The following is a 16339-nucleotide window of genomic DNA, read 5'->3' as shown; positions in this document are numbered from 1 at the left end:
AGGAGATGTGTGATGTTGTTAGCAAAGTACCCGGCGTCGTAGCCAGGTAGAATAGTGTCCGGCCATGGCAGCTTCATGTCCCAACCCTTTCATGATGCCAGAACAGGCGATTATACGATGCAAGTATTCAGTCATCGCACGTCTAATCGGGAAAATGAACCGTAAAGCTCAATGCTGATTATATATGTGACCCGCAGAGTTCTCAGCAAACGTAGCATAGGGCTACTGTGCTACGCTCGTGGCTTGGAGCCCCACGCAATAACCCACCGATGTCGTGTATCTATTACACGTATAAACAGAACCAAGACGAGTGTTGCCGAATTCCAATCCCGGACCCCGTTCCAAACAAAACACCGTGATCTATGCAATGCTATCCAAACATATACGCCTTATCCTTTCCCGGAACGACGCACTCTACTACCCCATCCCCATCCCGTCCAACCATTTTTTTCTTATAAGCGCGTGGTCTTCGTTCCTTTCTCTCGTTTCAGGGGTAAGTAGTTTCTCTGGATGTATGGCATGATGCGTTCCGTTGCTAATTCGCAACCCGGTCGCTGTTCTTGCCCACAGTGCTGGGGCTGTCGAGCGGTAGATCCTCGTCGCGCAGTAAGCGGTTGCCTTCTGCGTCCTCGTCGTCGCTCATCAAACCCTGCAGCTCGAATTCCTGGGCGTCGCGGACGGGCACGTGGCCGTTCAAGCTGGGCCCCATGCGGCCGTTGGCGAGATCCTTGGCCGGCACGGCAGGGTTCGCATTCTGGTCGTACAGGTTGATGAGCATCATGGAGAAGAGGAAGATCAGGAAGGCGATCGAATAGAGGACAAGGATGTAGGCAACGTGGTCCATGCTGGAGTTTTCAATCAACTCCATCTGCTCTTCGGTTGCGGACATGAAGAGTACACCGGAGGCGTACAGAAGAAATGTGGAGATGTACTCGAAGTTGGGCGTCGGGCGACCGTCTACCGGCACACCGTCCGGAGACACGAACGAAACGTCGATAATACGAGCAATGCCAGCAGCCATCAGGTTGTACCCGAATATCTTGTGGACCTGAGCGCTGGTCATCATGTGCTGGGATGCGCACTCATGGCCCAGCCGGTGATGAGCAGGACGAAACCGGGGATGAAGTTCCGCTGCGGGCGGCCATTTCGATCCTTGGACAGCCAGATGCCAGCCAGGCCGGCAGCCCACCAAATGACACCCATGGTGGTGTGTTGCCAGTCATTCTGAACCCATGCACCTCCCCAATGGTGTTCGGTGAAGGTGTTGACGCATCCCCACCCAGCAATCATGGCGGAGTCGAAGAACTCCTGGGAGCGGCCGGTGCGGCGGAGCCAACCCTGACCCACCAGAAGCACAATGGCGGATAGTACACCGTAGGCGATGAAAGAGCTGCCCATGATGTGGTGGGCCAGACATTGGGTGAAATGCTCACCGTGGCAGAAGCCCAATGTTGCGATTCCACCGAACACCATCTGGGTCCAGGCAAGAACCGGCATGGCCTTTCCCACGATGCCATGTCCCAGCTTCACAAAACGGCGCACCTTGCCATGGATTCCCTTCTCGAGGTGCAGTTTTAGGTATATTCCCATGACGACCTGGCCGAGCAGCAAGAACATCAAGGGCGTGGCGAATATGGAGTGGATGTTGTAACCGAATTCGCGGCCGCCGTGCATGTGGCCCAGGGCGTATCCGAGCAGCGCGAGGACGCCGCCGACGGATTGTACGGGGACGTGCCATCGACTTTTAACGATCTATACGAATCAATGCGACAGTTAGAAATGTGGACCAGACTCGGACGATCGAATAGCGGGTAGAAGCAGAGATATAGTAGGATGGAGGAAGAGTAAGGTAGGAATAACGTACGCCGAGGACCATGCCCGCAGGAAAGATGACGCCCCAGGCGGCCATCTGAATAAATATGTGCACCCATAGTGTCGTGTCCTGCATAGCCTGTCAGCATTCAAGTGCTAGTAATCACGTTTGCCTGTCCTGTAACCGCTAAGACGCCAATGCTGGGCAGTCTACACGTGATGGATCTACGATATTGAATCGAATCGGATTGAACTGGATTGGATTGAATTGATTTCGAAGGGATTGCACATACAATAGGGTCGTCCGATACTATTTGGCCTTCGGGGATGTTGGAGGAACTGTGGTCATGTCCCAGCGCCATTGGAGCAGTCGCGATGCCCAGCAGTAGCAATAAGCTTAATCTTGGTAATGATGTAGATGGGACGTGAGAAAAGGAAAGTCGGCCCACGAATTGGCAGAGAATGGAAGCCATCGTACGACGACCTTCCCCAGAAGCTGGGGTGGCAACGGCTGCCACGGGTCTGGAGCGTCTGTTGGTCGCGCGCGATGGGACGCTGGCCAACCCCCGGTGTTTCGTCGTTGCAGCGGGCGGGGCGTGCTGGGGTGCTGCAGTAGCCTGTGACTGGTTGGAGGCAATGCCGGCGAAACGCTTCTGGAAACCCTGATCGCTTGTCGCAGGTGGTTTGAGAGATCGTGGAGATGTGAGTTCGGATGCGTCTAAAGTTGCATGCAGCAAAAGAGTAAGAAGTGAGTAAGTAGGTAGGTAAGCAGGTTGAGGAATTGATGATGCGATCAGGAAAACGTGTACGGCTGCTGACAGCGACTCCAAACCGAAATGGCCGCCAACTTGCGGGCATCAACTACGGCATCATTTTGGAGAAATCCAACCAACTGGGAACTCATCCTGCCACTAACGAGGACCCAGTCTGTCCCGCCACGCCCGTAGGATTGATCTGATTGGACACTAATCTCGATTGCAGGCCCCCAAATCAGCGCAAAAGGAAGCCTGACCCCGCGGACATCGGCTTCGGTTACTCTTGTACGCGTACACGTACAGGTACCAGTGCTGCAATCGCGAAAAGCAACAAACCAAACAACCTCGAGCATCTCATTTCCTTTCGTGTGTCTGCTAATATCAAAATTAAAATATTGTTTCATCAGAGAGAGAGAAAATCTGCATATGTTCTGTGGGTTATCTCTCGTCCACAAAGGCCCCCTCACGCCGGAAGCTTCGGGCACCTAAGGTTAAATCTGGGAAGGGCTTGGAAGGGACCCTGATAGTTCGTGGCTGGCTCTGCTTCGCGCCCCCTTTGATGGAAAAGGACGCCGACTGCGCATGTCTGTCTTGTCTGCCTTTTCTACATATCAATTGATGAACATCCGATATCTCTTAATATTTACATTCAGCCAATGCTGAACATTGGCATCCATAAGTGTGCTTGTGAAGTTGGCCCGCATATTCCCACCAGAAAAAACACCCACAATGAGCGAACTATTTCACTCCACCGAGGAAGCCGTCGAGAGCGGCCCGACGATGTACGTGCCCTTTCCCGACCCTAATTACCACCCAGTAGCGTGCAAAAGAGCTTGCCGGACGTCTTGGCATCCAAACACGGCTCCGGTGCCAAACGGACAGATACTCCTTTTCTTGGCGATCAGCTGCTTTAGCATCACCAGTGCCGAACACCACCCGCCGAACACCGGCGTACAGTGCTGCTGCTCTTGGATGGAACACCACGCCTATCGGATGGGCTCCTTCGCCTCATCGTGGATGGAAGTGGGGACTATCTGTGTGACGCCTAGGCCCCTACCTGAGTGTCCCTGTGTAATCAAGGTTTGGGTAGCATGTTTCAAACACCCCTTCAAACAGCATCACCTATCACCTCAAGTGCATGTCGTTTCTCAAGTGAAGTCCATATCAGGCAACAGAATGTCCCAATCCAAATCCAACTCGTAGGCCCCCAGCCCCTGACCCTCCTCCGTGCCCAACGTAGCATCATCCAAACCGACCGCATCTGGCGCCCCGTGAGTCCCTTCTCCTCGTCGTCTCAAACAGAGCAGCCCATAACAGTGCTCCAAACTATCCCGCGCCGCGCCCACGACCCGGGGCTCGACGACCGGCCCACCGTCCTCGACGGCCTCGACCTGCGCGAGGATCATGCACAGGAACATGTGGCCCTTGACGTTGGTCTCGCCGAGGCGGACGCGCTCCTCCGAGAGCGCGATCAGGTCCCGCACGGCCCGCTTGGCCGGCGCCCGGTGCGGCGCGTGGCGCGCCAGCGTGCCGTCGAGACGCTGCTCCTGGACGCGCGTCAGCAGGTCCAGCGTCAGCGCGGTGATGGCGCCGCGGACGCCGGCGCGGAACAGGCCGCCGCCCAGGGCCATGAGCCGGGCGAAGAAGAAGCGGGAGCGGTCGTCGTTTTCGTTGTCAGCGGCGGCGGGCTGCTGCGTCAGAGCGATAGCCGTGTCGGTGCTCAGTTTGAGGGAGTAGTAGTACAGTGGGTTCGTGCGTGCCTGGTTGCTGAAGGAGTAGTGCAGCGGGATCATGAAGCGGCGGATCAGGTAGTCGAGCAAATATCTGTGGAATGCTGTGACACCAAGGATGTCCTTCATTGCGGAGTGGGCGGTGCGGACGGCGTCAATCAGGTGAGCACTAAGGTCCAATGCATGCTGGTAGGTGAGATCGGAGTGCAGACCGTTCAGCTGCTGGACGATGCGGAGGCGTATTGGCAGTGCCTCCAGTAGAGTGATTTGGATAGAGGTCGACGTGAAAACGTCTTTGGAATGGGATCGAATCACCGTAGTGGATTCGTCTAGCTCTTCGTCGTAGATGTTGGCAGGCGGCTCGGCGTCGAAATCATCTGTAGAGATCCGAGGCGGCATTGCCGAGTCAAGGGCAGCTTGGACAGTAAAATCGAGGATGGTCGCCCATAGCCTCCGACGTAGTTCGGCTTCCAGGCATGATATGTCCAGTAGAAGGTGTTTGGGGTCTCGATGCAAGCCCAGCTGCATGGCTGTGTGTATAACCGACCCCATCGTCGCCCATACCGTGTCCCCGCCGATGGAGAAGATCTGTCGCGCCAGTATGGTAAGGCACTGTATCTGAAACCCCGTGATTCCTATGCGATTCTTTTCCAACAGACCGCCGAGCCAGGTCTCGGCATCATAGATGCATTGGTGGGACAGCTCCGTGTTCTTAAGGGTAGCCCCCGTGGACCCATGATCATGGAGACTTGATCCGATGCTCATGACCAAAAGCACCTTCAGCCGTACATCGGGCAGAACACCCTCAGGATCATCACAGAATGTGCGGTAATCATTCCAGAACGAAGGGAAATGAAGGATGCGGTGGGTTGACTCAAATGCTGCAAAGTACAGATTGACCATAATGTCGATCGTCCGTCGGGGAGGGAGTGCGAGTCCAGATCCAGTGGAATGAAACCCTCGAGTAGGTCTACGGGTCTTGAGCTCCTGCGCTATACTCTTGCATTGCTTGAGGAAGCCGGCAGCCTGCGAGACCGATTGCGCCACCTCGGGTTGCCGGAACGAAGCATTCCCACTATCCCGGCCGGTAATCTCGCTGAAGCAGGCGATGATGGCCGCGAATTCCTGCGCCGTGCCTACTTTGCGACTTTTGCCTTGGTCTCTCGACTTGTTCGTGATGACCTGCCATTCCTGCGTCACGCCGTCCGTTGGGGGCGGACGACGCTGATTGCTCGTCGTGCCAGAAGCTGATCTGTCAAACTGCTCGAGGCTATGCAACCGTCGCAGGACGCCGTTCCCATCTGATGCTATCCGCGGGTCATGCGCTGAGCGCGTCGCTTGAGAAGCGCTGGTAACGCGGTCGAGTGAGACAGGGGTCGGGATACCACGAGCTTGCTCCGCGCCCAATACATTAACAGCTGCGGTCGCAAGATGGTCTTGTCCCCGAGGCTGGTTGCCATCCATCGTCGCGTGAGGCGGTGCACTAGCGACATGTTCTTGTAATACAGGCGAAACTGGGTCACGATCGGCCGGCGGTGCAGCTGCTGGCTGGGAGATATGGCGTTGGTAGATACATCTCCGCTGATGGTGTACACAGTGTGTACACGGGCTCAGTTGGTTACACCGGATTTTGCGACGTCGACATTCCCGGCACGACAGTATCGGCCGACGACGTCGGCGTAGCGACTGTCGACCGTGTGGCAAAGAATCGGACTGGGGCGGGCTATTATCCATTATCGCGTATAACTCGGGGGTATGATATGATGGGAAGTGAAGGAAGAGGTTGCAAATCCGCCATCGTGGGACTAGAGTGGCTGCCATTACCCGAAGCCCCACTGTTCTCGGCCGACACCTGAATTGTCCGAAGGGATTTTCCCGTCCTACCCCCTTTCCCGAAACCATTATATTAGGCAATAATGCTGTAAATGTTTGAGCAATCATCCAAATTACATAATATTGGATGCATTATCCCTCTCACCTCACACACAATGGCGACTTTCCCTCTCTTTGGGAACCCGCCCCCAAGTTACGCAACTATATTGGGAGGGACGCAGACGCTGCCTGGCCACCTCGGTCCAGCCCTCTACTTCTACAGACAGCGGGGATGGGGTCCATGCCGAATAACGATGGCCACTCATGGATACCAGCACGCCAACGAGGATTATAACTTGGGTTTCGAGTTCCGGCTAGACCTGTTGGGCCATGATCATCAGTTTGACGTGCCAATCTTCTTCGTCAACCGCGAGGCCCGCATCATCGCTCGAGCTTGACTTAACGACTATGTAGTGTACACACCTGAACAGCGCAAACAACTACAGAAAATGGATGCGGAGAAGTGTGACTGAACGCAATCTTGGGAAAACAGAATATCAACATTATTCGGCCTTAGAGAACCGGACGGATCTTATTTTTTGAGCGACCTTTCGACCCCGGAGCTGACGCGCTTTATATATCCAAAGGTAAATAGGACGACTTCTGCTTCGAAACTGCCGGACGGTTCACCGAGCCCAATCTGATGGGCAAGAATGTTGATCTACATTCCGACCTCAGGAGCGTTGCCGTGTCCGAGGCACTGTTCCAACAAGACGATAGCATCACTTACTTACCGGAAGCCTAGATGTGGTACATCCACATGGGAGTTCTGTATGTAGTGGTAGGCTCACAACCAGACGGCGAGCAGGGACCCTGGCGTTAGCGGTTGGAGGGCCTCGAGGGAGGCTCTTTTCTATGGAACAGAAAAAGGTGAGTCTTCGGGTTTCACGGAGGTGACGCTGCTAGTGACAAAAATTTATATGAGAGGATTAGAAGGGCCGCCCACAAAGGACTTAGTGAGCCGCTTATCGAATATGGCCTGGAAAGTTTTTCAGGGTCCAGCATGTCTTGGCAGTAAAGAGATAGCAGGAGGCAGGGCAAATAGCTGGATATCCGTTTAGTACGCACGTAAGGAGGCATGCTGTAGGAAGCCAGGGTTCTAGTGTAATAACCTGATGAGACCGTCCACGTCCTCGTCAGCCCCTATCAAAGCGCTCTCCAATATTTGGCCCGTCACCGTATCGACGGCGGGCAGGATGTTATCCGACATGGCGGCCCGGGTCCCGGCAATTCACTGGCCGGCGTGCATAGTACCCGGTGTATGTGGAAATAGGGGGGGGGAGCGACCAAGACACGCACACCTGAATGGGGGGTTTCGATACACAGTCGTTTTAGAGAAGAGGAAATTTAACTCGTACATATTGGCTTTAAGGGGCTAATTTCCTAACTAAACCCTGTACGAAATTATCTCATATGTCACAATTTTCGCTCTATTAATTTGAATTGTCCACCTACTAATAATGGCATATTGACGTAGGAAGACTGTCCGTGTACATACATTCACTAGGGCGATTCGGGGATTCTCAGACACACTGGCGTTTCGCTTTCAACAGCACCACTGTCGAAATGGACAACCTGAAAGAGCTGGACAGGAGTAAGGAGGAGTGAGGATTGCCAAACCCAGCCAAGCCTAGCCTGAGAAGGAGCAGCGACAGGTCAGCCCACGCGCAATAAAACTTGTAAGCACCGTGATTTATGGTCATGCAACTGACCGCAATTGACGACGTCCAGGCTGACCGCGCTTTCATTGTAAACTGGGTTGAAGGTGCTGGCACTCCCGGAGCCTATTGGGCTGCGTGCAGAGGACCTTGATGGACGGGTGCGTGTTATAGTCGAGGAAGCAGATAACCATATCTACTGCCCACTTGAGCACGGCAACGTAATAACACAGATCGTAAGGTCTGATGTTGTGTCAGTCGAGACATGCAGTCGGGCCATATTGTGGGCAGTCGCTGCTCGTGATGGGCTCAGAGCGAAGCAACTGCGGCCGCGGTAGCAGTCTTCTCATCATCCACAAGCACCCATGTATATGTTGCTGTTCCCCCATTAGGGGTTGAATCGAGCGCCGCATCACCGGCCTCTCCTGCGACTTCCTCGTGAACAATGCCCTCCGTACGTCATCCACCCTAGGCCTGCTCCCAACACAAACCCATACCCAGTTCAGATGTGGTGAACAATACAACGCTTCTCGAGTAGCTGCGCCCAAGTGGTCTTTGGAAGCCACTGTTCCGGGACAAGCAGCATGTGGAAATCTCGAGTAATTAAGCTCCCCGGCCTCCAGATCTCTTCCTGTCGTCCTTTTCCTTTCTTCTTCAGACCCAAAGTCAACCACCGTACTAGGAAGAACCGGGCTCTGCCTGTCTTCATAGTCGGTATCCCCATCTAATAGTGGGAGATTCAATTGGAAGAGTCTGAGGATTTCCACATCGCACTTTGTGGTTCTCTGACGGCGATTCCAAAAAAAAAAACTTTTTTTTTCCCGGGGCCGAGTCGTTGAGCTTGCTCTCGACTTGGGCATCCCCTGTGTTTCTGGTATTACACCGTCTCCAGATGACGCAAACCCTTTCTTTTCATTGCGCCCTTGAGTTCGCTCAGAGTGTGAAGAAGAGATCGTTCGAGGCCATCTGCAATCAGGTGAGCCGGCATCAAATCCCAAGTTGCAGCACCTTTGACGTCGCCGTCATTGGTGAAGAGAGTTTTCCATTTGCACACAGGAAGACTCAATCGAATATGGTGGTATGTGGTTTGGTGCAAATGGGGCTCCGAGTTCCAAAGATTAATCGTCACTGCCAGTAATTTGTGTGGGAAATGTTGTCAGTCATTTGCCATACCATGCAAATGAATCGGCTCAGTTTCACCGTCATTGCCGACGCCTGTTTGGAGGAGGGAAAGATGTAGGGATGTGTAGATTGGACTGTGGATGCAGAAAAAGAAGACGTGAAATGCAGCGTCTTGGGTCTTGGGCTTTTGTACTTAGGTAGGAGTTAGCAGTGGGTTCCAGTGTCATCAGTTGGGCGCGTGTAAAGTTTGTTAGAAGGGTGCTGGTAGAATCCCCCCACTGAAGAGCACTGAAGAACACTTGTTTTACAGCTGTAGCTTCTAAAACCTTCCTCATTTTTAAGTCTGGCTGCCAGGCTCCTAGCTTCAATTATTTGAAATGTCTTCATTAGGTTGATTGGTTTGCCGCAAATTCATGTGTCAATCGACACCCTTATTTAACAATTCAATCTTTACGTAGAACACTGCGTTCAGTGGTTTTCTGTCCTCAACGGGTGTGATACGCCAGCAAGGAGCATGCAAAAGTTACACGCCTACCTCTTGGTCCTCGAAATCAAAATGGCTACCATTGGGAAGATCGTGCGCTTAGTAACTAATCCTTTGTAATTATATTAAAGAGGAATATCTTTAGCAGAAGATCTCGGACTATATATCCGAATTACAACATGCGCTTTAGGCGCACCGCGCAGGGATTCCAGGTTCGTCATGTTCTTCCATCGTCGAAACGTGATCAACTTACCCTTATCCAGCCATGGTCCACTGAATGCCGTATATGAACTGAGATGTGTTCGAGTACTATCAGCACCATTGGCATTCACTTTTCCACCTTCTGGTCCCAGCTGCGATGCATTTTTGCGGAACAGCAGCCAGCTCGGGCAAGATGTTGTTCCCAGACCATGGCACTGCCCATCAACGAGGTCGTGACGAAAACCGAGGCCGACGCGATGTACACGAAAGGGGACTGCAGCGTCTTCCCGATGAACAGCAACGATGTACTTACAGAGGCCGTCGATGACATGATTCGCGAGGACCGTCCATACTCCCGAGGAACCGGTGACGCCCTGCGCCCTGGGCTCCGGTGCCTATTTTTGGGACGTATACATTGGTAACAATAATGACAGGACCCTCATGGAACACTCGAGATCTGGATAGAGTCCTGAGATTAGGTACCGCGCCGACAAGCTCATCACCATCTGGACTTGTTTCAGCAGCCGCCCAAGCTCCGTTGGCACATCCAAGATCGCTCCCCCCTCCTGCATCCTTATACGTTCCTCAGCAGTTTGCTCTGGGCAAGTCTTCCTAACAGTCAAATCGCCAGGCCAACTCGTAAAATGCACGCCCATCGGTTAAAGATAATGGCGATGACGATGATGGCTAGTAACCTGCGATCTGATATCGCCCGGAGCTTGGTATTGGAAGGCACTGCCAGGTGTGTGAAGTGGCAATCTCCAGACTACCCCTATCATCAATCGTGGTGGAGAAGAGGATAACCTCTTGTAGCCGTCGCGGCTGCTACCTAAGATGTAGTAGTTGATACAGCAGTGACAAACTAGAAACAGCTGCGTAATAGGAACGGATGTGACAAAAGGGGACAACATTCGTCTCTCGTATCCCCTTAATAGGCGAAAGCACTGCTCCCATCAGATGACGCCGTATTGTATGTTTCAGAGATAATTCAGCGTATCGATTACTACGAGAAATATCGTACGAAACGCAGCACTTTCTCCATCAAGGGCATTGTCGGAGCTTCTTGCGCTCGAGGCTAAGTACACTGTACAGTAGGTTACTTACTTGCTGTAAGAAAAATCAGACGAAATGTTGACCATCCTAATTACCGGCTGCCGTAGAAGCGTTTTGTGTTTCGTGTCAAGTCTCAGGCATCCAGCTTTTTCCTTCCCTGGCTGTCCCCGAGGGCACTAAACCCCCACTTACCACATTCATTGATTGTTTTTGAAACAGTCGGGGGCCGACAAGGCGGTACTGGACGTACTCGTATCAATTTCTTTCCGCATTTCACAACGATTGACAACGGACTCTGTGCCGATGTGACGTAGTCGCAGCTGTCACTTTTATCTTATCTCCCACCGCGGGGGAAAGTCTAAGCCTTGACGAGCAGGTAGTAGAAGGAAAAGTCCGAGCCGGACTAGGCCGCATGCGGTCTTTTCCCCGTTGCAGCAATGCCATGTTTCCTTTTCGCCCGATATGCGCATGCGACTTGTCCAGAAAGTGTGGCAAGTTGGCAACACTGTCCGTGTTACTTGTGGTACCGCCCGCTGCTGAGGTAGGTAACCATACTCCAGCGACAGTACAATGTCCGTACCAGGTCCCTTCACCTTTGGCCCAAAGTCCCTGACCTCTCTCTTCTTTCCTAACGACGTACCAAGAAATGGGCAAGCGACGATCATAGCTCGCATGCGGGCTTGACAAGAAGACTTTGGCAATTGGAAAAACGACCCCGAGGTCGATCTCCCCCACACCGAGTCCCACCAATACTCCCAGGCAGCTTGGTGACTCCTCGGATCCCCAACAACGGTTTCCGGGTGGCTGTGCGAGCCCGATTCAAATACGACGCGGAGCCGAGGCACATCCCATCCCGCGATCAGACCCCAGGCCTAGGGGGCCAAGATGTGTCAAAAATATTCCATATCCTTAAAGTTTGTTTATTTCGTTCTCCCTATTTCTGGCTTGCCGACACGGCGACACCACACAGCATGTGGTCTAGCCTGTGTTCCCCCCAAGGTCAATTAGGTTGGACCCTTTCATCTGTGCACGCGACCCATTTCGTTCGCGAAGGGTCGTCCCAAATGCTTCTGTCAAACTGTCAGAGTGTTCAAGTGCTCTGCCATTGCTATTAGTACAGCGAGCCATTAAAACCATGCTACACCCTTCCGCCGCGGCATTCCCCAAACATTTGAAGTATCTTGGTTGGTTTGACAAGAGCCTCTTTACATTATTGTCGGGTTTCTCTCGTGATAGATAACATTCACAGGATGCTTCTCGACCACAATCCATATACCTACGCGGCCGTGGTGGGCATGAAGTACTTCGTCAACTATATCGGCCTGTACTGCTTGGTCTACTTCTTCGCCATCGCCTTCGCCTTCGGGCGGGCGGGGATCGTGCACCCCGTCTCGATCGTGATCGAAGCCTATGGGCTGGTCGAGATCCTGTGGTATCTGCTGTGGTTCCTGCCCTTTAAGGCGCGCCTACAGCGGCCGGGCCTGCCCATGACGCCGATGACACGGGCGCAGCGAAAGAAGCTCATCGCCAACGCCCTGCAGACCGTGCCCGACGTGCGGCTCTTCGTACGCAAGTGGTTCTGCCAGGCCCACATCGACCAGATCTACCGTGACAACATCAAGGACTGGATGGCCTGGGCGCTGTTCGCCAAGGAGGACAAGGACCTGAGCCGCGAGGAGTGGGACGAGCTCGACGAGTACGTCGACGAAGCCCAGGAGCAGGCCGGGCTCGACCTGCCCCGCGGTAGGGCCGATGGGAAGCCGATGCGGCTCAACCTGGACCCGGTCGAGATGTACCACCGCCCGCTGCTCTGGTACTTCTTTATGAGCTTTACCGAGATTGCTTGCTGGGCCTTCCTCGCGGTCAAGGGGTTCACGTTCTACCGGCAGCCGCGCCGGACCTTCTTCTCCATCTTCCCGTTCCGGCCAATGACGCTGCTGGCGCCCCACGCGTCGGCGTCCAAAGACTTCAGCTACTACTACCGGCCCCACCGGTCCAAGACGCACCGGCCCGTGCTCTTCTGCCACGGCATCGGCATCGGCGTAGCGACGTACACGACCTGGCTGCCGTCGATCCCGGCCGACATCGGCATCATCGCCATCGAGGTCATGCCCGCCGCGAACCGCATCTGCCCTGAGGGCAAGCCGCCCCAGGTGTTCGCGCGCGCCGTCGCACAGATCCTGCGCCAGCACAAGATCGACGACTTCGTGCTTGTGGGCCACTCGTACGGCACCTTCATGGCGCGGCCCCTGCTGGACCACCCCGAGGTGGCCCCCAAGATCAACTCCATGATCCTTTGCGACCCCGTCGCCATCCTACTGCACCTGCCCAACGTGGCCTACAACATCACGCGGCGCAAGGGCGTCACCACGCCCGAGATCGAGATCGACTTCGGGGCCGGCAAGGACCCCATGATCGCGCACCTGGTGTGCCGGCGCTTCCACTGGCCGGAGCACATCCTGTTCCGGGAGGACTTCGCGGGGCGGCGGACGACGGCCGTGGTCGCGGGCCGCGACTGCGTGCTGGACGGGCCGGCCGTGGCGAGCTACGTGCACTACGGCCGGGTGGACCAGACGTCGTACTGGGACCAGCAGGAGATGGCCAAGACGTGGAGGTCGTGGACGGGCCGCGGCGACATCGAGCTCATGTACCTGCCGGACCGGGATCACGGGCAGTCGCTGCTGCTGCCCAAGCTGGCGCGGCGCATCTCCGAGGCGATCGCGACGTACGCCGACCTATCCAAAGACCCCTCGACGACGACATCCCTGGAACCCATGACCGAAGTCCCCCAACGGTCCGCGTCGCCGCCCGAGTCGCACCGTGGGCTCAAGGAGACGGTCGGGATACCTCTGGAGGACATTGCGCACCACTCCCAGAAGGTAAGGACACTGGCGGCGATCAAGACCGACTCCAACTCCTCGTCGGACGACGGCCGGACCATGGTGGAGTCGCCCGACGAGTGGAGGAACACCCATTTTATTGAGTCTTACGCTTCGAACAGATACAGTGTCCCCGATCCAACACCGCCGCAGGTGCCGAGAAACATGCTCTAGTAGCGGAATCCTGATGCTAACCACTTCCTGGTCCTCCCTTGTAGTAAAAACGACCGGACGATGGCGGCCTGAAATGAAATATAATCGATTTGGAGTTCTTTCTTGCTTCTTTTACCGAGACGACAGACATTGGGTTGGCATGGAGTTTTTTGACTTTGAAATGGGGGAAAGGATATCAGTCCACAACGTATATACCATACATTTAGAATCTGTATTTGCTAATAGCCGAATAAACAATCATCAATCTTCTGCTTTGAGCGCAATGTCTACCACCGCCCGGTTGGGTCCCTCCCAGCGGTTCCTCCTAAACACCCACAGCGCGACCGTGAGGACCAGCACCACCCCGAGCACGGGCCCGCTATAGTTCATCGTCGAAGCGTTGACGGGCGTGGTCTGCGGGAACGGCAGCCAAATGATAACGTAGACGGTGTAGACGAGGGCCACGACGTTGATAGCGCGGCCCCAGCGGCCCAGGTTCCATGGCCCCAGCTCGATCCCCTTGGGGGCGGAGGACCGCGCGTAGAGCACGACGGCGAACACGACGGCGTAGCTCATGTACATGGCCATGGTCGACAGCGACGTGATGGCGCCGAGCGCGATGTACATCTCGCTGCCGAGGTTGAGCAGCGTCAGCAGCGCGACGAGGAACGCGGTCAGCCAGACATTGGACAGCGAGCCGATCTGGCTGGCCGCGTAGTAGCTCTGCCAACCGGACGAGACACTGGTCTGCGTAAAGATGTCGCCGCTGTTCTTCGGCGCCATGACGAGGAAGATGATCATGAACGCGACGAAGAGCAGGATATTGAGGACGCCACTAAACAGATCGAACCACGGCACGGCGCGGAACGCGTACAAGTTGACCAGCGTGATTGCGGCCAGCGTGCAGAGGCTGATGAGCGTGGTGCGCCACCCTTCGACGACATAGTCCGGGTAGTTGAGCTGGATGAGGCCCTCGAGCACGGGGGTGCCGAAGTTGAGGCTGCTGGCGAAGGTCGCGACGTAGCCCGTCCAGGTGACCCACCCTTGCAGCCAGGCGAGGAAGCGCCGGCTGCGCGCGGGCGCGAAGTGGTACGTCCAGTAGTACTGCGTGCCCGCGATGGGCTGGATCGAGGCCAGCTCGCCGAACGAGGCCGTCTGGCACAGCGCGCCCACGCCGATGATGATGTAGCTGGCGACGTAGGCGGCGGGGCCGCCGTTGTACATGGCGTAGTACATGTTGCTGGGAGAAAGGAACACATATCAATCAGTAATCGCGCCCATCATTGTCACGAGTCTCGCTCGGAAGAGACTGGCTGGTTGGGTGGTGGCTTACCCTGGCACGGCACTCCAGGTGCTCATGTACATGAGCGACAGGGCGAAGAGTTGCCATTTGTTGAAAAGCCTCCGTGTGCGTGTCTGGAGGATGGCGAGGTTTTCCTCGGACGTGTTGACCGATTGCGAAGGGGACGCCCGCATTTCCGCCTCATTGGTGCCGACGCTGGCCTTCTTTTCTGATCGATCCATGTTGTGGGCAAAAATTGTCGAATTCAACCTGCGAAGTGACGGTGACCCTGGCCATGGTGAGTTTTATAGCCCCCAACGAACTATGGATCAAGCATGGAATCTCGCTTGAAGCTGCCTAGGCCTCGGGGATCTGCCAGGATCTAGATTTCCCTTTTGGGTAGCACAAGAGCTCCCAAATGTCATGGAACTCCTGCGGGGTTCGCATGGGAGGGAGATAGATGGATCTGAGCAGTGCCGGCGGGATGCCTTGATAGGGTCTCAGATAGGGTTGCGATCGGCCCCAATGGAACCCCTGTCTCGGTCCCGTATGTGCATGGACTGCCGCTGCATTTGCTTTTCGCCAACGAAGAAAAATAATTGCAGAACGCTTCGGTGTCGCTTCCATCAGCCATCCACTGCCAGCAGAGCAATGTCCAGTCAGTTGTACTTGATTGGAGATAAAGAACCGATGTCCCCCCTGTGGGTGATGCTCCAATGAAGGAAGTGCACCCAAACCACCAAAGTCGCATTAGACACTAGCCTCCTAGGCGGGCATGTGTCGGGTGGCTTGGCTGGTCGCCGACGGCCGGCGAAGCTTGCACGCATATCGAAGTACCGGACTTCACTGTGGCCACTGCCGAGACTGCTTACGCCACGAAATCGGAGGAATACCGTCACTCTCCTAGAATGCTCGCGCGTCAATAGGGAGCACTCGCTCAGTGCCACACGATTCGACCTTACTTGCGATCCCGTCGCGGTAGCAGCGGCAAGACATACGGGCGCTAACCAGTAGGTGGTGGATATATAATCTAAGTGGTGGGATTGACAGCGGCAGCAGGGGGCAAATGCGGCTGGAACTCGATGCCTACTCGACCAAGTACGTCGGACATCCCCCCTTTTTTCGGATAAAGGACGAGTATAACCCCTCGGTTGCATACGGACAGTGCGGTACGGTGGCGATAATGGGAGTCGACGTTCGGCAGGATTAGCATAATTGAAACTGAGATTGAACCATTCGGAGTCGACTTTGCGACCAGAGGGTTCTCATGCAGGAATGCCATTCTTGCCATACAGTAAGCCGACTGCCCCCCTGCTTCTTGGCATTTTGGGGCTGACC

General features: G+C 55.0%; 6 protein-coding genes across 6 annotated transcripts; 3 read left to right on the top strand and 3 right to left on the bottom strand.

The window, feature by feature from the left end:
• Positions 1 to 535: 535 nt before the first annotated feature.
• PG994_014050 (uncharacterized protein) lies at positions 536 to 2174 on the bottom strand (the record flags this gene model as incomplete). Its single annotated transcript, XM_066865459.1, has 4 exons — positions 536 to 1048; positions 1111 to 1752; positions 1865 to 1942; positions 2106 to 2174. 4 exons carry the CDS (start codon positions 2172 to 2174, stop codon positions 536 to 538), a joined length of 1302 nt encoding a protein of 433 aa, XP_066708588.1.
• Positions 2175 to 3715: 1541 nt separating this feature from the next.
• Positions 3716 to 5761, bottom strand: PG994_014049 (uncharacterized protein; the record flags this gene model as incomplete). Its single annotated transcript, XM_066865458.1, has 1 exon — positions 3716 to 5761. One exon carries the CDS (start codon positions 5759 to 5761, stop codon positions 3716 to 3718), a length of 2046 nt encoding a protein of 681 aa, XP_066708587.1.
• A 524-nt stretch (positions 5762 to 6285) lies between these two features.
• PG994_014048 (uncharacterized protein) lies at positions 6286 to 6567 on the top strand (the record flags this gene model as incomplete). Its single annotated transcript, XM_066865457.1, has 1 exon — positions 6286 to 6567. One exon carries the CDS (start codon positions 6286 to 6288, stop codon positions 6565 to 6567), a length of 282 nt encoding a protein of 93 aa, XP_066708586.1.
• Positions 6568 to 9843: 3276 nt separating this feature from the next.
• Positions 9844 to 10056, top strand: PG994_014047 (uncharacterized protein; the record flags this gene model as incomplete). The annotated part of the gene is made up of 1 exon (XM_066865456.1): positions 9844 to 10056. The coding sequence occupies one exon, from the start codon at positions 9844 to 9846 to the stop codon at positions 10054 to 10056; it is 213 nt and encodes a 70-aa protein (XP_066708585.1).
• A 1881-nt stretch (positions 10057 to 11937) lies between these two features.
• PG994_014046 (uncharacterized protein) lies at positions 11938 to 13740 on the top strand (the record flags this gene model as incomplete). The annotated part of the gene is made up of 1 exon (XM_066865455.1): positions 11938 to 13740. The coding sequence occupies one exon, from the start codon at positions 11938 to 11940 to the stop codon at positions 13738 to 13740; it is 1803 nt and encodes a 600-aa protein (XP_066708584.1).
• Positions 13741 to 13980: 240 nt separating this feature from the next.
• On the bottom strand, positions 13981 to 15243 carry PG994_014045 (uncharacterized protein; the record flags this gene model as incomplete). Its single annotated transcript, XM_066865454.1, has 2 exons — positions 13981 to 14959; positions 15053 to 15243. The coding sequence occupies 2 exons, from the start codon at positions 15241 to 15243 to the stop codon at positions 13981 to 13983; spliced, it is 1170 nt and encodes a 389-aa protein (XP_066708583.1).
• Between the last annotated feature and the right edge of the window lie 1096 nt (positions 15244 to 16339).

The sequence above is a fragment of the Apiospora phragmitis genome (genome assembly GCF_038363925.1).
Source record: "Apiospora phragmitis strain CBS 135458 chromosome Unknown utg000013l:1.0-2965645.0:1.0-2969333.0, whole genome shotgun sequence".
In the NCBI taxonomy this organism is placed as follows: Eukaryota; Fungi; Ascomycota; class Sordariomycetes; order Amphisphaeriales; family Apiosporaceae; genus Apiospora; species Apiospora phragmitis.
The sequence above is the reverse complement of the archived record's forward strand: the minus strand, read 5'-3'. Positions and strand labels throughout refer to the sequence as shown.